The sequence below is a fragment of the Sapajus apella genome, unplaced genomic scaffold (assembly GCF_009761245.1).
Source record: "Sapajus apella isolate SASKATOON/1434 unplaced genomic scaffold, GSC_monkey_1.0 scaffold17, whole genome shotgun sequence".
Lineage (NCBI taxonomy): Eukaryota > Metazoa > Chordata > Mammalia > Primates > Cebidae > Sapajus > Sapajus apella.
In genome coordinates, this window is record NW_022436957.1 from 14,248,613 (window position 1) to 14,273,816 (window position 25,204).

At 36.3% G+C, this 25,204-nt stretch overlaps 1 protein-coding gene and 1 long non-coding RNA gene across 5 annotated transcripts in view; one reads left to right on the top strand and one right to left on the bottom strand.

Moving 5' to 3' along the window:
- Nucleotides 1-25,204, top strand: part of CDKL5 (cyclin dependent kinase like 5) — a 209,824-nt gene that overhangs the window by 66,204 nt on the left and 118,416 nt on the right. For all 4 annotated transcript variants that reach the window (XM_032286023.1, XM_032286025.1, XM_032286022.1 and 1 more), the window contains exons 2-3: nt 2,360-2,587; nt 6,204-6,238. In XM_032286023.1, coding sequence (XP_032141914.1) covers nt 2,524-2,587; nt 6,204-6,238 — 99 coding nt within the window. In that variant the 5' untranslated portion in view covers nt 2,360-2,523. The remainder of the gene's footprint in view (nt 1-2,359; nt 2,588-6,203; nt 6,239-25,204) is intronic.
- Nucleotides 6,454-23,846, bottom strand: LOC116556719. Its single transcript, XR_004271129.1, has 3 exons — nt 23,836-23,846; nt 14,095-14,099; nt 6,454-6,540 (listed from the first exon to the last, which is right to left on the bottom strand). It is a non-coding gene; the product is annotated as an uncharacterized LOC116556719 (long non-coding RNA).

Sequence of the window (25,204 nt, forward strand, 5' to 3'; positions counted from 1 at the left end):
CCCATTTTTATTAAAAATAGAAAACATTAGCTGGGCGTGGTGGCACATGCCTGTAATCCCAGCTACTCAGGACACTGAAGTAGGAGAATTTCTTGAACCTGGCAGGCGGAGGTTGCGGTGAGCCGAGATCGTCCCATTGCACTCTAGCCTGGGCAACAAGAGCGAAACTGTTTCAATTAAGAAAAAAAAAAAAAAGAATGATGTTTGTTGTAGGTTTTTGTCAGATGCCCTTATCAGGATATGTATATTTTAAAATCACCTAATTGTGTATATATTGCTTTTTAGAAAACTTGCACCAATTTACATTCCTACCGTCATTGTGTGAAAGGGCACTTCTTGACAGTACTTATCCACATCACATGGGGTATTCTTGTTAAAAGTTTCAGATTTTACAGGCAGCGAGGAACTTCTTTACTTGTTTAGATTTATTTCTTCCTTTTAAAACAATATTTTGTGTTGTTACCAATGTTATTCTTCTTAGAGATACGATAGGTTTTTTTGAAACAAAAGAACTTATTTTGAAAATATTTCAGATTTAGAGAAAAATTGCAAAAACCTTGCAAATAATTTTCTACTTCCTATATCCTTGACCTAGATTTTCCAAGTGTTAACTTTAATCATATTTGCTTTATCATTCTTTCTGTCTCTTTTTCTATTCTCCCATATACGGATGTAATTTTTCTCAGTGGTTTAAGTTGCAAACATGATGCCCCTTTAAAAACTTTAGTGCTATTTCTTCAAAATGAGAGCATTGTTTTATATAACCAAAGTACTAATAGGCAAATCAGAAAACTGACAACAGTACTGTAATCTATGAAATTTGAATTGTATCAGTTGTTCTTTATAGCAAAAAAAGAAAAAAATCTTTTTCTTGTCTAGGATCTAATCCAGGATCATGCATTATATTTCATTGTCATATCTCTTAATCTTTAATCTGGAGTTGTCGCTTCTTGTTATTCAGTTGTTTCATGTCTTTCATGACCTTGACATTTTAAAAGAATATGGGCCAGTTATTTAGTAAAATGTCCCTCAACTTGGGCTTGTCTATTGCTTCTTGTGGTTAGATTCAGGTTTTGCATTTCTGGCAGGAATGCCACAGAAGTGGTGACGTGATGCATCCTATCAGGCGGCATATAATGTTGGTTTTGTCCTCTTATTGATGATGTTAACTTGATCATTTAATTAAGGTGGTGTCTGGCAGGATTCTTCAGTGTAAAATTACTATTGTTCTTCTTGTAATTAATAGGTATCTTGTGGGGAGATACTTTGAGATTAGATAATATCCTGTTTTCCATCAAACTTTCAACCACTAGTTTTAGCATATATTGATCATACTTGCTTGAAATAATTATTAACAAGAGTGATTGCCAAATGACGATTTTCTAATTCCATCACTACATTTATTATTTGGAATTATAATCCCCAAAAGAGCTTTCTCTTCTCCCCCATTTATTTATGTCAGTAAGCACTTAAAAAAAAAAATTATATGGGTTATAATCTGTTACTGTGCTTATTTATTTTGTTGCTCGAATATTCCCAGTTAGGCCACTGGGAGTCACATCAGTCTGATTCCTGTGTCCTTTTGAGGTACCCCTATCATTCTTTGAGCATTTCCTTTCTGGCTCCACAAAAATATACCCTAGGCTCCTATTGTACGTCTCCTGCCCTAGCCTTGGAATCAGCCATTTCTTCAAGGAACCGTAGTTCCTTTTATTAGAGCACCAGCTGTGTTCATAGCTATAGGGGTATCATTGCTTCTAGGCCTTCTCAGCAGACGGAGCTAGGGAATATAGGTATGTGAGTGTATATTTACACAAAAATATTTATATCTTTCTATAGCCCTGTATAAAAAAACAGCTTGTATTGTTAACTCCAACTCCAAGCCTCCTCCCTTTTTATATTTGTTACTCCCTTTTATGAGACTAAGAAACCAAGGTCAGTATATTCACAGAATATTTACCTCTTTGCCCAATCTTAGCATACACACAAACAAGTTTCATGTCACTGTATAAAAGCAGGTATGTAAGTAGAGTATAGTATTTGTTTATAATTCTTTTTGTTTTTAGCCTTAGGAGAGTAGATAGTGAAAATGCTGTTTTCAAAAGTTACCTGTGGTTAATTCATTTGCCCTCATCCCCTAAAGTATGGTTATATTAATGATTTCAAATACAGAGAGGCTCATTTGTTTGTTTGTATTCGTTCCATTTTGGATTCTTCCCTCCTATTACTGTTGGTTTCTTCTTCATTTTAAATGTATAAAACATTAAAATGGATTGAAAATAACTAAAAAGGTAGGATAGGTTATTAGAGTACTGTAAATATAAAACTTATGGCTTTTAATTGTGTTTGTTTTTTTCAGGAAATCATTTAATACTTGATGATTAGAACAGATATGTGAAAGCTCCCACCAACCAGTGAGAATTTCTTCCTTCAGAAGGGTTTTTGTTCTTAACTGCACAGCTTTCTAAGAAGTTCTTTTGGTGCCATGTTTTATGGCTTGCATCAAAAGAGGAGTTTGTCTTCATGAAGATTCCTAACATTGGTAATGTGATGAATAAATTTGAGATCCTTGGGGTTGTAGGTGAAGGTAAGTTGGAATTTTTGTGTTCCTTGAGTTTGGAGCAATGAACAGTTAGTTAGTTGTTCCCACCACCAAAAAGTTACTAATCTTATTCCGTTAATTTAACCTGTATCAATTCACATGTGTGTCTGAGAGTACAATATTAAAAATAAAATTACTCTTAAACAATTTGGGTCTTACTCGCCAATAAAAAATTAATGACATTTTAAAACCCTTTAAAGTTTACTAAATCAAAGATTTTTTCCCCCTTTTCTTTTAAAAAGAGCCCCAGTGTTAAAACAGTCCTGACTGCCTTCATTCATTTTTTTTTTTTTAGCAATCATGAGTTCCTTAGTCTACATTTTATTTTTATATCAGGTAGGCTTATTTTGAATAACTTAAATTTCATTTATTTATTTATTTATTTGAGACAGAGTCTCACTGTTACCCAGGGTGGAGTACAGTAGCATGGTCTCGGCTCACTGCAGCTTCTACCTCCCGGGTTCAAGCGATTCTCCTGCCTCAGCCTCCTGAGATTACAGGCCTGAGCCACTGTGCCCAACTAATTTTTGTATTTTCAGTAGAGGCTAGGTTTCACCATGTTGGCCAGGCTGGTCTTAAACTCCTGACCTCAGGTAATCTGCCTGCCTTGGCCTCCCAATATGCTGGGATTACAAGTGTGAGCCACTGTACGCAGCTGAATAACTTAAAATTTATTTGTATATGTTAAATTTTACTTAATACATGGTAGATGAATGAATAGCTTCTGTTTCTTTGAAAAAGAGATTACATTTTATAAATTCTAAGGCACACAATTTTATCTCGGAAATCAGGATGTATCTTATAATCAGTATCATCTCATGGTTTAATTGACAGCACTCTTCCTTTCCTAATAGTACATAAAATAATGCCCACAACCAATGGAATACCATTGATTTGATGAAATATGATATCATTTTGTGTAAACTGACTCCTAAAAAAAATCGTTTCTTCCTGATTTTTCCTGCTTAGTAATTTTTGCTCTAGACTTAAAGATAACTTTGGAAATTTTGATAAATGATTCTGTTAACAGAGGACAAGTGATTATAATTATGGTTTCTCAGCACTTATATCTTTAAAACATGTTATAAAAATTTCATATTTCAGATTTTTGAAATAAACTTTGAATTCCTAAAGGACTGTAAAAAAGTTTACCTATGTGAACAGAAAGCTGTTATTAAGTTTTTAAGTTGGCAAATCCTTTTCAAATACATATAAACAATTAAATAGTTTAATCATTGGATGCTTGTTTCAAGGTCTGAAGTTCAAATCATGTAAAACAAATAGCTCTTTGTTCCTTACCTAGTCAACTCCTTTTCCATTTCTTCATTGATATTATATAAAAATTCATTATCAGTGTCTTGCCTACCATCTGTTCTATAATGGCTGCCTCTTTTGTTTGTTTTATTTTTCAAAAGTATTAGAGTTAGAGACTAATGCAATAAAGCTGCTGACTGGAGAAGGCTAGCACATAGGGTGTAACAATGTTAGAATGTTCCAAATTCTGGGCCTAAGTTTTTCTAGATCATAACTTGTTTTTCTCAATATAGCCATAGGTGATTATCTTCTTTGGGACTGACTCAAAATTACCAGGCGCATATATATATATATATATATATCAGAATATATTACTTTAAATTGTAATCAGAACCACCATTGCTGTATGTTTCTTTCTTTGGAAATCACCTCACATATTTTTTTGGCTAGGATATACATATAAAGTATATAAAACTCTGTCGCCGGACGTGGTGGCTCACGCCTGTAATCCCAGCACTTTGGGAGGCTGAGGCGGGTGGATCACGAGGTCAAGAGATCGCTATCATCCTGGCCAACATGGTGAAACCCCATCTTTACTAAAAATTCAAAAATTAGCTGGGCGTGGTGGCGTACGCCTGTAGTACTAGCTACTCGAGAGGCTGGGGCAGGGGAATTGCTTGAACCTGGGAGGTGGAGGTTGCAGTGAGCTGAGATGGTGCCACTGCACTCCAGCCTGGCGACAGAACAAGATTCCATTTCAAAAAAAAAAAAAAAAAAAATCTGTCAAGCAAAATCTACATTTTTGTAGTTTAGACAGTGTATTTTCCACCCCATAGAAAAACTGGCATAGGCAGTTAGAGAATTGGACAATTGCCTCGCAATTGTGGGGTTAAAGTTAGATGGTTATAATGGCTGGTTCTGTGCTAACTGTGACAACAGGATTCATCCATCTCTACCAAAGTGAGGGAGACTTGTTCAGGTCCTGTAGACTCTATTGGAGACACATTTCCCAATTTTGTCTCCCTGAAGCCCCCTTCTCGTAGATGAATGCAGGCTTGCCAGTCTGCTAATGTTAACGTTCTTGATGTTTTTGCAAAGCGCAGCTATCATTCATTACATTTTGATTCTCTTAATTAGATTTTTCACACTATATTTTTAACCTCAGTTTCCTGGGACCTCGCTGTCAACTCTGTTCTACTTCTAAGGAAGAAGCCTATTGCCTCGATAATAGGATAAGTAACCCCAAAGGTGGTTACTTATCGAAATACACCAAAGAAAATAATACAAAGAAATACATGTGGCCTTTGTGCATGAAGTGAGTCTTTATGGCAAAAGGTAGCAAATCCTACTAGCTATTAATTGGAATACTGAGGCCTGTACCATTTTGCCAGTCAGGAGAGACATTCAGTTGGGTGTGGTGGTGCATGCCTGTAATCCCAGCACTTTGGGAGGCTGAGGTGGGAGGATTGCTTGAGGCTAGGAGTTTGAGACCAGCCTAGGCAACATAGCGAGATCATGTCTCTACAAAAAAACTTAAAAAAAAAAAAGAGGGGCATTTCAGTATCCTAGAGGAAGATTTTAGATTTTAATGTCTCATAGAACAGACAGTGTATTTGATGAGCTCTGTGCTTGAGTTTACTATTGGGATGTCATTAGCTCTTAAGGTTTTTTTTTTTTGTTTGTTTTGTTTTGTTTTGTTTTGAGATGGAGTCTTGCTGTGTTGCCCAGGCTGGAGTGCAGTGGTGTTATCTCAGCTGACTGCAACCTCTGCCTCCCGGGTTCAAATGATTCTCCTGCCTCAGTCTCTTAAGTAGCTGGGACTACAGAAGCCCCCCACTATGCCCAGCTAATTTTTGTATTTTTAGTAGAGATGGGGTTTTGCCATGTTGGCCAGGCTGGTCTCGAACTCCTGACCTCAGGTGATCTGTCAGCCTTGGCCTCCAAAAGTCCTGGGATTACAGGCATGAGCTACCATGGCTGGCCTAGCTCTTAAGTTCCAGCGAATTTTTTGAGTTAATTTTCAAAGTTAACACCAAATCTTATCTTCATGAATGTGTAAGCCTACATTTAAACATATCTCCCATGAAATTTTCTTTAAAAAGAGAAACATTTAAAAATACTTGTTGGAGGAAATGACTTGTCTATACTCTTGATTTATAATAAATGTATAATAAAGTATGTTCCATTTGTATGTGGCTCATTATTGCATTACCACTATAGAATCTCGTCACTTTAGGAGTCATTATTATAACACTGAGAAGCAATGTCAATATAGCAGAGCTTTGATTTTTTTCAAGACCTATAATTTGTATGCATGCCCTTGATTGTTTATTTCTTTTTATCGTAGGAGCCTATGGAGTTGTACTTAAATGCAGACACAAGGCAAGTACATGATTTTTAAGAAGAAATATCTATATATGTTTAACTGTTTTGAAACTAATGCAGTGCTCTGTGCATATGGGCATGTACAGGTTGAGCATTCCTTATCTGAAATGCTTGGGGCCAGAAATGTTTTTTATTTTTTCGGATTTTGGAATTTTTCCGTATACATAGTGAGACATATTAGGGATGGGACCCAGAGCTAGGCAGGAAATTCATTTATGTTTCATGTATACTTAATACATACAGCCTAAAGGTAATTTTACGCAATATTTTAAATTTTTGCGTAAAACAAAGTTTATGTACTTATATGTGGAATTTCTACTTGTGGCATCATATCGGTACTCAAAGTTTTGGATTTTGGAACATTTTGGATTTTGGAATTAGGGATGATCAACCTGTAATTAAAACTCTGGTTATGATAATGTTCTTTAATGAAGTAGAATTAATATGGGAATGTGGCCAGAAAGAGACTACTTTTAGATAAGCTTGATCATGGTTGGGTAGTTCTTAGTTCTTAGTAATCACATGCTATTTTTTTTTCAACCGACCTATGCCATACACCTCATAATGACATTTAGGTCAACAGTGGACAGCATGTACAATAGTCCCATAAGATTATCATATGGTATTTTTTGTTTAGATAAAAAACATATATGTTCAGATACACAAATATTTACTGAATATGGTACTCAGTAAGGCTATACCATGTAGCCTAGGTAGTATTAGGCTGTACCATTTAGGTTTGTGTAAGTACACTCTATGATGTTTGTACAGTGATAAAATCACCTAATGACATATTTCTTAGAATGTATTCTTGTCATTAAGTGATGCATGACTGTATAAATGAAAAGCTGCCTAATGAGAAAAGAGAAAAGGTGGTGGGATGGGAAGAAGAAAGCAAGGCAGTGACAGATTTAATTTATGTTCAAGTACTTATGAGCAAAGAGAAGGTTTTTTTTTTTTAGTATTTTTCATAGAGACCCATTAACTTAGATTGCTTGATGCATTTGAATCCAGATTTGAAGGATAATAAGGTAGGTGTTTGGATATGAGCTAAGACTTGGGATAATAGTGTGTGATTATGATTATTGGCTATAGTTGATCATCCTTGAACAGCTGTGAAATGAACCTTACTAGAAATTATTTTAGTATGATAATCAGAAATTATTCAGAGAAGTTATTTGAAGTTTCCATAGCTGTTGTTCAATAGTAAGCACGTTTTACTTGGAGAGTAACTTTCAGATGGCAAGCACTGAAACTGTAACAAACACTAGCTTAAATATTTTTCTATTATGGCATACCTAATCTGAGTATTTGGCTTTATTTGCATATTATTTGTTAGGACCAAGGTTTTGTCTGTGATGATTTTAGCAATTTAACCCAAGACATTTAAACTCTTGAATCTGTCATCTATTGAAAATAATATATGTGTGTATGTATGTAAATATGCACACACGTAAATAAAGATGATACTCTTATATTTACTTTTTCTTTCCTATTGTACAAAATACTACCTGCCTTTTGGATTTCAGCCTTCATGACAGTTAATATATTTTTGTGTTTTAAATCACGGATCTCTCACTTTCGGGCAGTGGCTTTTGTATTCTTGAAATTGGGTAGTTGAACTATTTTATGTTAATAATAGTTACCTGAAGACTTCTTTGCCATTAAATTTTCAAAAATGGTTTGAATACTATTGGTTCTTGATTAAAGATGATTAAGAATTTAAAATAATAAATGTATTAAAAATAAATTTAGCACCTTGAACACCTTGTTAAGAAATATTACTGTGGTTTGAAATTAAACAAATGAAAATCTCCCTAATAAAATGCTAAATGCTATATACTTTTAATGAGTTGCCTTTAGTTATAAGTTTCTGAAGCTTAAAAAGAAATTCCTGGGTGGATTTTACTTGGGGGAAATAGGTTATTAGTTTCCAAGTTAAATTTGACTCTTTCTTGAACATAAAACCTTCCCTTTTATACAGTGGCTCTGTTTAGATAACATTGCAAATGGAAGCTTCAGTTCTTCTAATCTTGGGTTTTAAAACTCAGAGATTTCTGAGATATATACATATCTTACATATGTACATATACGCATGCATAAATATGTATTACATATACATATATCTGGTATATATTATACATCACGTACAGAGTTCAAATGTTTTCTCGTAGTCATTGTCATACTTCAACCTGTAACCTTTTTCTCTATACTTTCATGTGACTTTAAGCTCTCCTTCTGCCTTTTATGTAAAAATTAAGTTATTATTCAAATATATTGTTTTTATCTTTCTATTTACTGATTTGTTAAAATGGTTGTTTTTGTGTACCTGGTTCTCAAAACACACACTGTTAGTGCCAGCAGAATGGGCCCAGTGTGAAAGTGGATGAGAATGGACATCTCTGCTCTTAGGAAACCAACTCTAAATGTGAACTCTGATTTTCAGTTACTCTGTGTAGGGCACTTGGAGTTACAAGGATAAATAAAACATACTTTTCTTGCCTTCATGTGGCTTTATGGTCTGTCTGAAGAGACAGAAGAATAGATATTAAAAAAAAAAAAAAAAAAAAAAGAAACCAAGCCTGTGAGGTTGCTGCAAATGAGATACATCTAAAACATTTCTCTCTTTGCTGTCCTTCACTACATGAGGTCACATACCAGCTCCTTAAGTGTTGTTGCTTTCTCCTTGCATGTGTCTAAAAAGATATCACTGGATGGAAAATTTAAAGCATAAATTAGTGCCTATCTCAGAGTATTATAAAACTCTTTTTTAGAATCTGCAGCTGTTTAGTCATTAGGCTTGTTATAGATAGTATATCCTTTTCTCAGCTAAAATCAGACCTTGAAATCTGTACCCCATTATCCAAAAATAGAGAATTTGATGCTTCTGGTAAGATTGACGCTTTAGGGTCAAACAAATGGATTATTATGGAACTCATGTTATAATTAAAAATGTATATATGTATATAATCTTCCTGATTGTACTCATACGTAATTAGGCCAATATATTTTGCATACCTTTAAAAATTTAGTGAAGTGTTTATAAAACTGTATAAGTCAGGTTTGCGTGATTGCTTATGTATATAAATTAGTTATCCTTTTGAAAAGGTTGGCTGTGGGCGTATATATAATTAAATAATTCTTATGTTGTTTATTTGAGCAAGTATGGAAGAAAGTCACTGTTTTAATCTGTGTACTGTTGCAGTAATTTAGAGGTCATGCTGATAAATAGGTGTATTTTGTCTTTTGTGCACAGACTTTGACACTGGGCTAATCCAGACCAAAGACCATACTTCTTAATTTACTGAAATAAATGCTGCTCAATTTAAAAGGAGAAATCTAGCTTGCACTGTTTTTTTTTTTTTGACAACTAAACAAAATTAAGCTGTATATATTTATTGCATATAGAACAATAAGTTGTTATATATACACATTGACATGCATATGACAACTCTTAGCAGTGACTAAGCTTCTTTTTAGGACTCCTTAGGACTACTCACATTTGAAACATGTTCTAGGCTGGGCACAGTGGCTCATGCCTGTAATCTCAGCACCTTGGGAGGCTGAGGTGGGCATATCACCTGAGGTCAGGAGTTCAAGACCAGCCTGGCCAACGTGGTGAAACCCCGTCTCTACTAAAAATACAAAAATTAGCCAGGAGTTGTGGCACATGCCTTTAGTCCCAGCTACTCAGGAGGCTAAGACAGGAGAATCGCTTGAACCCAGGAGGTGGAGGTTGCAATGAGCCAGATCGCACCACTGCACTCCAGCCTGGGTGACAAGAGTGAAACTCCATCTCAAAAGAATTAAAAAAAAAAAAAAAAAAAGATGATGTTCTGGGGTCGTTTTCCCTGAAGATATACGTAGTTAATTATCTTTTTATTTGCATGTCTGTTTTTTTTTTTCTTTCTTGCCTCAGCCTCCAGAGTATCTGGGACTACAGGCATGTGGCACCATGCCCTGCTAATTTTTGTATTTTTAGTAGAGACAGGGTTTCACCACATTGGCTAGGCTGGTCTTGAACTCCTGACCTCAACTAATCTACCCACCTCGGCCTCCCGAAGTGCTGGGATTACAGACATGAACCGCCTCGCCCAGCGTTGCGTGTCTGTTTTAAAGTGCCTGTGAGATAGGCATGTTTTATAGCATGCTTTTCTTAACAAAAACCCAAAGAGGTCATGCTTACAACAAGGCAAGGAGAGTTTGATGGGGTTGAAGTAAGGACATGCAATAAGAACTGGAGGAGTGGACTTGTACACCGTGATAGACAGGCTGGAGATTGATGCTCATTGAGCCTAGGACAGAAAGTACTGATTCATATAATTCGTTTCCCGTGACTGTGGTTGACTTATGAGAAGTTTTTGTTTATTTTGAAGTAGTAAGTCACATATACTTTTGAGATACACGTTTATACAAAGCTGTGAACATCCATCATTGGGGTACAGCCTGTATGTAGGTGTTCAATAAATAATTATCTTATGTTAGAGAACTGAAAATGAAGGATGCAGTAGAGAGCTGTTGCAGAGTAGCAGGGACTTGGTCCTTATGGAGGGATGAAAGATGATCCCAGGGATTCGAATGTGGTAAACTAGAAAAGCTTTGGTATTATTTATCTGACTGGAAAACTTATAAAAGGTATATCAGTTTGGGGGGAGAAATAATGAGTTTGACTTTAATAATAAAGAATAAAAATGGCACAGAATATAAAACCTAATATTAACAAATACTACCTATTGAGCATCTACCATATGCCAGACACTCTGCTAGATCTCTCAATCTCTGCAACAGGATAACTCTCTTCTTAGCCTCATTTTGCAGATGAGGAGACTGAGTCTCAGAGAGGCTATGTAATAGGGTCAAAATGATGTGGCTGATAAATGATGGAACTAGGCTTTGATCTGACTCCGGAAATAGCTAACTTGAGCATGAGACAGGAGTTGTCATTCTTTCTTTCTTTCTTTTCTTTCTTTTCTTACTTTTTTTTTTTTTTTTTTTTTTGAGTTGGAGTCTCACTGCGTTTCCCAGGTTGGAGTGCAGTGGTGCAGTCTCTGCTCACTGCAACCTCAGCTTTCCAGGTTCAAACAATTCTTGTGCCTCAGCCTCCCAAGTAGCTGGGATTACAGGCATGAGCTGCCATGCCTAGCTAATTTTTGTATTTTTAGTAGAGATGGGGTTTCACCATGTTAGCCATGCTGTTCTTGAACTCCTGACCTCAAGTGATTCACCTGCCTCAGCCTCCCAAAATGCTGGGATGACAGGCGTGAGCTATTGCATCCAGCCTACCTTTTTTTTTTTTTTTTTTAATTGCTAAACAATTTTAAGAAGATACTTAGATACTTGAGGAAAAAGATTTTTCTCCTCTTAGAGAGGCACTCATAGAGAACCATTGTGTCTGGTTTCTGCTCTTGTCCTGAGTTTTGTTCCTGTTCCAATTAATTATAGAACAGTGTCTGGAACACTGAAAAAGTCTCACCCAAATTCTAATTCTTTGTATTATAATATTTTGTATTTGAGATTTTGCTAGACTGTTGATATCGGAAAAACTACAAATGCTGCTGTTGTCTTTTTTTTTTTTTTTTTTTTTTAAATTCCTAATGAGATGGGGTCTCGCTATGTTGACCAGGCTGGTCTCGAACAGTGGTATGAGCCACTGCACCTGGCCACTTCTGTTCTCTTTTTATCTATTAAAGAAATAATGGCTCATGTGTCATTTTCCAAGCTGATCTGATTTTTTTTTTTTTTTTTTTTTTTTGAGACGGAGTTTTGCTGTTGTCATCCAGGCTGGAGTGCAGTGGCGCTATCTTGGCTCACTGCAACCTCTGCCTCCTGGGTTCAAGTGATTCTCCTGCCTCTGCCTCCTGAGTAGCTGGGATAATAGGCACCCACGACCATGCCCAGCTAATTTTGTATTTTTAGTAGAGACAGTGTTTTGCCATGTTGGTCAGGCTGGTCTTGAACTCCTTACCTCAGGTGATCCACCCGCCTTGGCCTCCAAAAGTGCTGGGATTACAGGTGTGAGCCATTGTGCCTGACCTGATCTTACTTTTTTAGGGAACTAGAAGAGTTTTGGGCCTTTGCAAGCTTCCTGGTTGCCTTTATCCTCATCATCCGAATCTGCATTTAGTTTATTGTTTGACAGTTTTTTAGTAAACAGTAAGGAAATGGTCATGTTAGAATTAGTATTACCTCTTTATACTCTGAAAACTTTCCCTCATTCTTCCTTTTCACAGTTACTCAGTTCCTAAATCATCATTTCCCCCTCTTGTAGGGGATGAGTTGACTGGAATGCTTTTCCAGTTTACCACTTTGAAATCTTGGGAACATCTTTCATCCGTCTTCAGGAACTGAGTCCCTGCTACTCTGCAACAGCTCTCTACTACATCTTTCATCTTCAGTTCTCTAATTTAAGTTAACATTGTTATTTATTGACTACTTACAGGTTGACTTTAAAGTCCTTCCTATGGTAATCATAAAAATATTATTAGTTCAAAGAAGAGAACATCCCTTCTGCACTATAAGTTGTGTAATTTCATTAGTCTCTGATAAATGTGCTTAAGTGATTTATTCTAGCTCCTTAATGCCAGTTTTCTTCAAAACTTCAGGAACAAAAATGAATGTGAATCATTTTTCCCCCTACAGGCCTGCAATGTATATTCACTGATTAACAAATGCCCATATAGTAGAAACTCTTGAGTAATTTAAGCATAGTTCTTTATCAGTTGTTGAAACTACTTACTAGAAAGTAGTGCATGGATCCCGGCACTTTGGGAGGTCAAGGCAGGCGAATCACGTGAGGTCAAGTGTTTAAGACCAGCCTGGCCAACATGGTGAAACTCCATCTCTACTAAAAATACAAAAAAATCTGCTGGGCATGGTGGCAGACACCTGTAATCCCAGCTACTTGGGAGGCCAAGGTAGGAGAATCGCTTGAACCTGGGAGGCAGAGGTTGCAGTGAGCAAAGATTGTGCCACTGTACTCCAGCCTTGGCAATAGAGCAAGATGCCGTCTCAGCAAAAATAAACCACAACGTAGTACATGGTAATCTATTTCTACATAAGAAGTAATCTAGCATTGATTTACTGTGTAATTAGAAGCTATAGTTCATATTTTACAATTTAAAGATGTCTTTCATGTATAAAAGCATTTTAATTTTAAAAAATCAACTTCTTTTGTTTCTAAAGCTACCTCCTATACTTAAAACACTGTGTTCTAAGCATGGCATCATAAAGTGAAATAAAACCAGACATCTGTTTAAGTAAGAAAAATCTGTTGAGAGTCCATAAAATATCAGGCACTTAGCTAGGCACTGACTCTGCAAAAAACAATAAGATGTAGTTCTTACGTTTAAGGAATTTAACCTAACATGAATAAATTAACAAATATAAGCTCATGTTTTCTATTGTCAGGAAGCTTAACATATAGTTTGGGAGAGGTAAATTTAAGATAAGATGGTAGTTGACATGATAGTGTGAAACCGTTCCCTTTTTTCCCCCCCAATAAATTCTCCACTGAAGCCTGCTTGGGAAAAACTCAGGTCAGTAATAAAGGTGGGCAGGGGGAAGCATTTCCCAGAACCCCACAGAGAACTACCACAAAGCTGGAATAGAATTAAGGAGTAGCATTATTAGCTGATAATGGACTGAATGAGAATGGTATAGTGAGAGCCTCTATTTTACCTCTAAGTGTCAGAAGGCCCAGAATCCTTGGTGGAGTAATGATGGATTGTAGAACCTTCCCCAAATGGCATAGTTGAAACTTGAACTAGGAGGCCCAAGTCATTGCTGTTAAGACTCTACCATATTAGGATGGGCAGGAGAACCTCCCCAGATGTGTAGATCTGCAGTTGGCAAACTATTGCTTGTGGGCCAAATCTGGCCCTCCATCTATTTTATGAATAAAGTTTTGTTGGAATGCAGCCACACTCATTCATTTAAGTTTTTTTTTTTTTTTTTTTTTTTTATCATTTAAGTATTTTTTTATGCATGCTTTTGCAATACAATGACAGAGTGGAATAGAGAGACTGACCCACAAAGTCTGAAATATTTATCTGGCTTTGTATAGAAAGACTTTGCTGACTTCTGATGTTGAGCAAGCCCTAACTAGGAGAATATTGTGGGAACAGCGTAGTGGCCTTAGTGAACCACAGTCTCAATTTCTATTTGACTCTTTGCCCTTGATGCTCTAGGAGCCTGAGAAATAAGGTTAATAAGGTGGGGGACTTCAGTGAAAATTACTTTTCCCCTTATCTGGACCTGAGTAAATCCTTTGAATGGCTGGGCAGGAAGTTTTGTATTGGTTACCTCTTTCACATGTCAGCTGTCACAGCAGAGATATGGAATTTGCCCGGTACTGGGCACACAGACACATACAGCCTACTTACCCTCTGTCACATCATTGGCCTGCATAGCTCCCTTTCCACCCAAAGATGAATAGGAAAAAAAGAACAGTCCTCATTGAGACTGTGAAAAAATTCTTCAGCTCAAGAGAAGGACATTCTCATAAATAGCAAGAGATTTATGAGTGTGAAATTCTTTGGAGAAAAATATGTGAGATTCAAGTGGACATAAATAAGAAAGTAAGACGAAACAGTAGCTTTCGTTTCAAGTGCCTCTTGTCTTCCAGGCATTGTGCTAGCTGCTTTATTTTCGTGTTGCTTTCAATCCTATAATAATCATAAAAGTTAGAAGGAATTATCCTTCTCTTATGTGGAGGAAACTGGTGCTCAAATAAGTTAATTTCCTAAAGGACATAACAAAATTAACCATTTTAAAGTATACCAGTATGTGACATTGAATACATTCATAATGTTATGCAATCACCACCTCTTTCAAGTTCTAAAACATTTTTATCACCCCAGAAGAAAACTCTGTACTCACTATTTAACCCCCATTTTCCCTTGCCCCTGGTAACCACCAATCTGCTTTCTGTATTTACCTATTCTGGATATTTCACATAAATGGAATCATACAACATTGTATGATTTTCATTGCATGATTGTTCTCCTCCTCCTCCCCCCCCGCCGCCGTCTCCACTCTGTTGCCCATGCTGGAGTACAGTGGTGCCATTTTTATTTTTAGTAGAAATGGGGTTTCACCATGTTGGCCAGGCTGGTCTCAAACTCCTGGCCTCAGGCGATCCACCTACCTTGGCCTCCCAAAGTGTTGGGATTATGGATGTGATCCACCATGCCCGGCCACCAAATTATTTTTTAATTGTAGCCACCCTAGTGGATATAGTGTAGTATCTCATTGTGGTCTTGATTTGCATTTCCCCAATGATTGGTGATTTTGAGCATCTTTTTATGTACTTTTGGCCAATTGTGTATCTTCTTTGGAGAAATGTCTATTCAAGTCCATTGAGCATTTTTAAATTGGGTTGTCTTTTTGGTTGAATTGTAAGAGTTATTCATATTATCTAAATATATATTCCTTATCAGATATATGGTTTGCAAATATTTTGTAGGTTGCCTTTTCAGTTTCTTAATAGTATGCTAGATGATGCGCAAGGTTTTTAGTTTTGATGAAGTCTAGTTTATCTTATTTTTTTCTTTATTGTTCATATTTTTAAAACTGTTGCCAAATCCAGTGTCATGAAGATTTACTGCTATGTTTTTTTAATAGTACAGTAGTATAGTTTTAGCTCTTATGTTAGGTTGTTGATCCATTTTGAGTTGATGTTTGTATAGTTAAAAAATTTTTAATGAAGTTTTATACATTTAAGGGGTACAAGTGCAGTTTTGTTACACAGGTTTATTTGCATAGCGGATGAAGTCTGAGGTTTTTGTGTAACCATACTCAAAGAATGTACATTGTACCTATTAAGTAATTTCTCATTATGTTTGTATTGTTTTTGTGTACGTTGTAATATGAGGTCTAACTTCATTCTTTTGCATGTGGATATCCAGTTGTCCCAGCACCTGGGATTTGTAGAGATTATTCTTTCTCCATTTACTGGTGCTGGCACCTTTGTTGAAAATCAGTTGGCCATAGACATGTGGGTTTGTTTGTGGACTCTCACTTTTATTCCATTGGGCCATGTGCCTATCTTTATGTCAGTACTTCACTGGTTTGATTACTATAGATTTGTAGTAAATTTTGAAATCGGGAAGTGTGAGTCTTCCAACTTTGTTCTTCTTTTTCAATACTATTTTGGCCATCAAGGGCTCCTTGCAATTCCATGTGAATTTGTGATTAGTTTTTTCGTTTCTGGGGGAAAAAAAGCTGTTGGAATTTTGATAGAGATTGCATTGACTCTGTAGATTGCTTTGGGTAGTATTGTCATCCTAACTATAAATTCTTCAATCCACGAACATGGGACCTTTCCATTTATTTAAGTGTTTAACTTCTTTTAGCAGTGTTTTGTAGTTTTTGGTGTACTAGTCATTTACCTCGTTGGTTAGATTTATTCTTAGATGTTTTATTTATTCAGATGCCTTTTTTTCTTTTTGAGATAGTCTTGCTCTGTTGCCTAGACTGGAGTGAAGTGGTGTGATCTTGGCTCACTACAACCTCTGCCTCCTTGGTTCAAGCGATTCTCCTGCCTCAGCCACCTGAGCAGCTGGTATTACAGACGTGCACCACCACGCCCGGCTAATTTTTGTATTTTTAGTAGAGACAGGGTTTCGCCATATTGGCCAGGCTGGTCTCAAACTCCTGGCCTCATGTCATCCACCCACCTTGACCTCCCAAAGTGGTGGGATTACAAGTACGAGCCACCGCACCTCTCTGCTATTTTAAATGAAATTGCTGTTAATTTCTTTTTTGGATTGTTTGTTGTTAGTATATGGAAATACTACAGATTTTTTTTTTTTTTTTTGAGATGAAGGCTCTGTCACCCAGGCTGGAGTGTAGTGATGCGATCTCAGCTCACTGCAACCTCCGCCTCCTGGGTTCAAGCCAGTCTCCTGGCTCAGCCTTCTGTGTAGCTGGAATTTAGGCACGTGCCACCACAGCTGGCTAAGTTTTGTATTTTTACTAGAGACAGGGTTTCACCATATTGCCCAGACTGGTGTCAAACTCCAGACCTCAAGTGATATGCCTGCCTTGGCCTCCCAAAGTGATGGGATTACAGGCGTGAAACCATACCGGCCTCAATTTTTTTTTTTTATCGTGGTAAAATATATGTAATATAAAATTTGTCATTTCAACTATTTCTAAGGCCAAAGTTTGACATTAATTGTATTCACAGTGTACATAACCATTACTACTGTGTATTTGCACAATTTTTTCATTACTCCAAACAGATACTCTCTGCCAATTAAGCAATAACTCTTTAATTCCCGCATCCCCAGTAGTAGTAGTAACTTCTAATCTACTTTCTATCTCTATGATTTTTGCCTGTTCTAGATATTTTATGTAAGTGGAATATTATAGTATTTGTCCTTTTGTGTCCGATTTCCTTTCACTTAGCATGATGTTTTCAAGGTTCTTTCATGTAGTGTGTATCAGAACTTCATTCCTTTATATGGCTGAACAATATTGGAACAACATATAACAATATTATATGGTTGAACCTTGAAAACATCGTGTTCATTGTATATTTATATAATGAACAAAATATGGTTTATACATGTAATTAGACGTCTGTCTATTACCATTGAGCATTCATACTGTTACCTGTGGGCTTTGTAAATGTCCTTTATCAGGTTGAGGAACTTGCCCTCTATTTCTAGTCTTCTCATCTGCTATGGATATGATATGTGGGTGAAGGTAGGCGGGCAGTTTAAAATGCACAGTGTTATCTTATCACAAAGCAGCTGCCTCTTTCACCAAGCCTTCCCCTGGTTGTTGTGAGTTTTTGAATAGTTGCAGAGTTGTGGAAAAGTTGATTCTGATACTTTTTGCCAACTCATTCATTAGTTGTTTCTGTGGAGGGAAAGAGTCCTAGATTTCCCAGTCCTGCCATTTTCAGTGCTAACACTCTCCAGATATGTGTTTTGCACATATTTTCTTCCAGTCTGTGGCATGCCTTTTCATTCTTGTAATGATATGTTTAGCAGAGCAAAAGTTTTTAATTTTATTGAAGTCCAACTTAACATTTTTTTCTTTCATGGACTGTCCTTTTGGTGTTACATCTGAAACCTCATTGCCAAACTGAAGGTCACCTAGATTTTCTAGGTTATCTTCTGGAAGTTTTATACATTTGCATTTTACATTTAGGTATATGATCCATTTTGAGTTAGTTTTTGTGAAACTTGTAAGGTCTGTGTCTAGATTCTTTCTTTTGCATTTCATCTAGCACCGTTTGTTGAAAATATTGCTTTCTCCATTAGATTGCCTGTGCTCCTTTGTCAAAGATCTGCTGACTATATTTGTGTTAAGTCTATTTTTTGTTTGTTTGTATTAGAGATGGGGTCTGACTTTGTCATCCAGGCTGCAATACAGTGATGCAGTCATGGCTCACTACACCCTCAAACTCCTGGATCAAGTAATCCTCCCATCTCAGTCTCCCAAGTAGTTGGGACTATAGGCACATGCCACCATGCCCGGCTAATTTTTAATTTTTTTTTTTTTTTTTTTTAGATGGAGTCTCACTCTGTCACCCAGGCTGGAGTGCAGTGGCACAATCTCGGCTCACTGCAACCTCCACGACCCGGGTTCAAGCAATTCTCTTAGTCTTGGCCTCCCAAGTTGAGAGAACTACAGGTGCACGCCACCATGCTCAGCTAACTTTTGTATTTTTAGTAGAGATGGGGTTTCACCATATTGATCAGGCTGGCCTGGAACTCCTGACCTCAGACGATCCACCCGCCTCAGCCTTCCAAAGTGCTGGAATTACAGGCATGAGCAACTACGGCTGTCTTAATTTTTAAATTTTTTTGTAGGGGCAGGGTCTTGCTATGTTGACCAGGCTGGCTCTTGAGTGTTTTTGTGCTTTATTCTGTTCCATTGATGTCTGTGTCTATTTTTCACCAATACCATATTGTCTCAATTACTGTAGCATTATATTAAAGAGGTGCAGTAGTATCACTCCTCTCACTTTGTCCTTCTTCACTATTGGATTGGTGTTCTGGGCCTTTCAGTATAATCTTTGACTTTAGTTTGTCAACATTCACAGAATAGCTTCTAGGGATTTAGATTGGGATTACATTGAATCTGCAGATCAAGTTGAGAAGAATTGACATCTTAACAATACTGAGTCTTGCAATCCATGAACACAAAATCGCTCTCCATTTATTTAGATCATCTTTGATTTCTTTCAACAGCATTAAATTTTTCACATACAGATCCTGCAAATATTTCGTTAGATTTATACCTTAGTACTATTTTTGGGGTATTAATATAAATTGTATTGTGTTTTCAGTTTCAAATTCTAGCTGTTCTTTGCTGATATACAGGAAAGTAATTGACTTTTGTATGTTAACTTTGCATCCTGTGACCTTGCTTTAATTATTAGTTCCAGTTTTTCTTTTTCTGTTTCTTTTTCTTTTTTTGTAGATTCTTTGGGATTTTCTATGTAGATAGGCATGGCATCTGTGAACAAAACAGTTTTATTTCTTTCTTCTTAATTTTTATATCTTTCCTTATTATATTTCTTGTGACTTCAGTACAGTGTTAACAGTGTTAAATATGACTGATGAGGGGAGCATCCTTCTGATCTTAAGGGGAAAGTAACAGTTTCTTACTGTTAAATATCGATAATGTTAGGTTTTTTGTAGATATTCTTTATCAAGTGGAGGAAGTTCCCCTCTATGCCTAGATTTCTGAGGGGCTGGGTTTTTTTTTGTTGTTGTTGTTATTTGTTTGTTTATTTTTAAATCAGTAATGGAGATTGGATTGCAAAAAATGCTTTTCTGTATCCACTGATAAGACCATGTGATTTTTCTACGTTTCTACTTGGTGGTGGTAGTGTATTACATGGCTTGATTTTGAAATGCTGAAGCAGCCTTTCATACCTGGTGTATAGTTGTTTTCATATATTGGTGGATTTGATTCCCTTGATATTTGTTGTGGATTTTTGCATCTATATTCATGAGAGGTATTGGTCTGTAGTTTGCCTTTTGAAAAATATATTTAGCTTATTTTAGTCTTAGGATGACACTGACCTCATAGAATGAGTTGGGAAGTATTCTGTCTGCTCCTGTTGTCTGGAAGAGATTGTAGATAATTGGTATAATTTCTTAAATGTTTGCTAGAATTCACCAGTGAAACCATGTGAGAATGGCGCTTTCTTTTTTGGAATATTAATAATTATTGACCCACTTTCATAGATAACAGGCCTATTCAGATTATTATTTCTTGTGTAAATTTTGATAATTTGTATGTTTAAAGGAATTGATCCATTTCATCTAAGTTGTCAAATTTTTAGGCATAGATTTATTTATATAATAATCTGTTATTTTCCTTTTAATGTTCATGTGATTTGGTAGCGATGACCATTCAAATCTGATGTGAATAATTTGTGGGTTTTTTTTTTTTCTTGGTTAACTTGGCTAGAGGTTTATCAGCTTTATTGATTTCAGAGAAGCAGCTTTTGTTTTTACTGTTGATTATTTTCAATTCATTTATTTCTATTGTAATTTTAATTTTTTTTTCTTCTCCTTGTTTTATGTTTAAGTTGCCCTTCTTTCTTTTCTTTCCTAAGGTAAAGCTTAGATTATTGATTTTAGGTCTGTTTTCTAATATATGTACTTGATGCTATAAACTTTTCTCTAAGTACTGCTTTCACAGTATTGCACAAATTTTGACTTGTATTTTTATTTAGCTCAAAATATTTTAAAATTTATCTTGAGACTGCTTTGACTCATGTTATTTAGAAATTTGTTGTTTATTCTCCAAATATTTTGAGATTTTCCAGCTATGTTTTTGTTACGGATTTCTAGTTTAACTCCAATGTGGTATGATAGCATACTTAGTATGATAGCTACAAATTTATTAAGGTGTATGTTATGCCCCAGATGTGGTCTATCTTGGTGATTGCCCCATGTAAGCTTGAGAAGAATTTGTATTCTGCTGTTACTGAGGTATTATATAAATGTCAAGTAGATCCAGTTGATTGATGGTATTGTTCAATTCACAGTTATCCATACTCCTTTTTTTGCCTGCTGTATCTTTCAGTTACTGAAAGGGGCTGTTGAAGTATCCAGCTATAGTAGTGGATTTGTGTATTTCTGTTTGCTGTGATATCAATATTTTCCTCATGTGTTTTGATGCTGTCTAATTTAATATATTCATATTAAGGATTATTATGTCTTCTTGGAGAATTTTGCATTTTGTAATTCTCTTTATCCCCGTGATTTTCCTTGTTCTGAAATCTGCTTTGTCTAAAATTAATGTAACTACTCCAGCTTCCTCTGGATTAGTGTTAACATGGTATATCTTTCTCCATCCCCTTGCTTTTATCCTATCCTCTCTCTCCCTTCCTTCCTTCTTCTCTTTCTTTCCTTCTTGTCTTTTTTCCTCTCTCTTTCTCTCTCTCTTTCCTTCCTTCTTTCTTTCATTTGTTTGTTTGTTTATTTTAGATAACAGGGTCTTGCTCTGTTGCCCAAACTAGGATGCAGTGGTGCGATTATGACTCACTGCATCCTCCGCCTCCTCAGGCTCATGCCATCCTCCCACCTCAGCCTCCTGTGTAGCTGGGACTACAGGTGTGTACTGCCATGCCTGGCTAATTTTTTGTATTTTTTGTAGAGACAGGATTTTGCCATGTTGCCCAGGATAGTCTCAAACTCCTGGGCTCAAGTGATCCTCCCACCTCAGCCTTCCAAAGTGCTGTGGGATTACAGGTATGAGCCACCATGCCTGGCCCATTCCTTTATATTCGTGTTTTAAAATCTACTCTGATAGTCTCTTTTAACCAATGTATTAAGGCCATTCACAGTTAAAATGACTATTAATATAGTTGTATTAATATGAACCATGCTTATAACTGTTTTCTGTTTATAGTACTTACTTTTTTTTTTTTTTTTAATATATTCCCGTTTTTCTGCCTTCTGGTTTTAACTGACCATTTTACAGGACTCCATTTTGTCTCCTGTTTTAGAAATGTCCATAATACTTGTTTTTACTTTCTTTTTGGTCATTGTCCTAGAGTTTGCAGTGTACATTTACAACTTATCTAAGTCCACTTTCAGATAGCTCTACACTTTCAGATAACTCTGTACTGCTTCTTGAGGAGTGTAGGTACCTTTTACTGGAATTTTTGAACTCTTTCCTCCAGTCCCTTATAACAATGTTATTCATATTGCTTATCTGCGTATTGCATATGCTGTACTCAGTGAATAGTTACTATTATTAATTTGAAAAGTTATCAGTGAAGAATATGAAAAATAGATTTTAATCTTAACTTCATTTATTCCTTCTCCAATGCCCTTTTCTTTCTGTAGATACCAGTTTCTTACCTATATAATTCTGTCTTCTCTCTGAAGAACTTTTTAAAACATTTTTAAAGGGCAAGTCTACCGTTGACAAATTCACTAATTATTTGTTTATCTGAGAAACTCTCCTTCAGTTTTGAAGGATAATTTCACTGAGTAACTTCTAGGTAGAGTTTTTTTCTTTCAACATTTTATAAATATTTCACTCAACTTTGTTACTTGCGTGGTTTCTGACAAGAAGTCAGATGTAATTCTTATCCTTGTTTCCTGTAGGTAAGATGTTTTTTTTTTTCTTCTGGTTTCTTTCACAATTTTCTCTTTGTATTTAGTTTTCTGTAGTTTCAATATGATATACTTAGCTGTAGATCTTTTGGTATTTATTCTGCTTGGTGTTCTCTGAGTTTCCTGGATATGCAGTTTGGCATCCTTAATTTTGAAAGATTCTTTGCCATTATTCTTTCAAGTATTTTTTCTCCCTTGTCTCACTTTTCCCTTTGTATTCCAGTTACATATGTTATACCTTTTGTAATTTTCCCATAATTCTTAGATATTCTGTTCTGCTTTCAAAAATTATTTTTTCTCATTCCATTTTAGTTTTGGAAGTTTCTACTGACATATCTTACAGCCTAGTGATTTTTTTTCTCAGCCTTGTCCAGTTTGCTGTGGAGTCCATTAAAAGCATTCTTCATTTTTGTTACAGTGATTTTGATGTCTAGCATTTTCTTTTAATTCTTCCTTAGTTATGTATGCTTACATTACCCATCTGTTCTTGCATGCTGTCTTCTTTTTCCATTAGAGCCCTTAATATATTAATCACAGTTATTTTAAATGCCATATCTGATAATCCTCAAGTCTGTGCCATATCTGAGTCTGGTTCTGATGCTTACTTTGTTGCTTTAGACTATGCTTTTTCTTGCTTTTTGGCATGCCTTGTAATTTTTTTTAAAGCTGGATATGATGTATTAGGCAATAGGAACTGAATAAATAGGTCTTTAGTGTAAGGTTTTATGTTTATCTAGGAGCTGGGTCATGTTTAATGATGAAGGTATAGATGCCAGAGGCTTCAGTTTCCTCTAGTGCCTTTGTTATTTTCCCTAGCCTGTTGTCTGTGGGTTCTCCTAAGAACTCCTTTATAAATAATGAGTCTGTGTCTTGCAACTCTCTCAGTTGTAATTCCCTGTTAATGTACTGGAGCTCTGTTGACATGATGGGAAGGGTATGGTGAAGGGAAAGTGTTCTGTAATCTCAGTCTTTTGTAAGTCCTGAGTTCTTGGCTACAACCTTCAGAAGTGTTTCCAGCCACCCCCCTCCCCAACTTTTCTCCCTTGTTAGATGAAACAAGAAGGCTAGAGGGACTGTCTTTGGCTGATTTCCTTTCTCCGTGGACACTAAGGCTCTGGTGAATTTTCTCTTGGAGTGTTGACCTTTGTTATGAAAAACATTTTGGCCTTACTTCAAAATGGTTACCTTTCCTTTAGGCATATTTCAACATGGTTACTTTCTTCCTCTCCCTACCCAAAAGGAGATTTTTATTAGATCTTACCCCTGGGGGTATTTCAAATTACTTCTCCTTGCCTCTTACACAAAAGGGGAGGAGTGTTTTCTTGAATCTTCATAGTCGGAACCTGGTAAGATTCCTGGAGATAAAACTGCAAGAACTTAGAGGGCCTCCTAAGGTTTAGTCCCCAGGAGTTCACATTCACACTCTAGTCTCACTTAGCCTTTGTCAAAATTACCATTTAAGTTTTCTTGCCAGTGTGTGATTCCAGTGCCTTGTGCTCCAGGTAAGCTGATCTTGGATGTGATTCTTTGTATTTGCCTGTTTCTCTAGATTTCAGGAGATTGGTTTACCCTCTGACCTCAATTCTATAAATCTAAGAAAAGTTGCTGATTTTCAGTTTGTCAGGGTTTTTTCTTAATATAAGGACTGGAGTGATGATACCCAAGCACTATATGGGTTGATGCTGAAACTGGAAGTCCTGTTTACATTTTAATATTGGAAATATCTTATCCAGTTTATAAATAATGTTCAGCAAGAGGGTTTTTAACTTTCCTGGGAACCATTTTCTTAGCTGAAATGACTCATTCCCAGTTATTTTCATCCCTTTGAATTTCAGATCTCTGTATTTTCATGTGCTTAGTAAGAACTTTTTCAGAACAAAATATTTGGAAAACTTAAGAACTTTATGTAGTTCTTGCATATGGCTATTGACTTTACCCTAAAGAAACTAGAATTATGGCTGGGCGCGGTGGCTCAAGCCTGTAATCCCAGCACTTTGGGAGGCCGAGGCGGGTGGATCACGAGGTCAAGAGATAGAGACCATCCTGGTCAACATGGTGAAACCCCGTCTCTACTAAAAATACAAAAAATTAGCTGGGCATGGTGGCGCGTGCCTGTAATCCCAGCTATTCAGGAGGCTGAGGCAGGAGAATTGCCTGAACCCAGGAGGCGGAGGTTGCGGTGAGCCGAGATCGCGCCATTGCACTCCAGCCTGGGTAACATGAGTGAATCTCCGTCTCAAAAAAAAAAAAAAAAAAAAAGAAACTAGAAACTAGAATTATTACACCTTTTGATTTCCTTTTTTCTCTACAGCATTTTTTTTTTTTTTACCTTCTGTAAACCATGCTAAATTAGTTCTAGGGATTA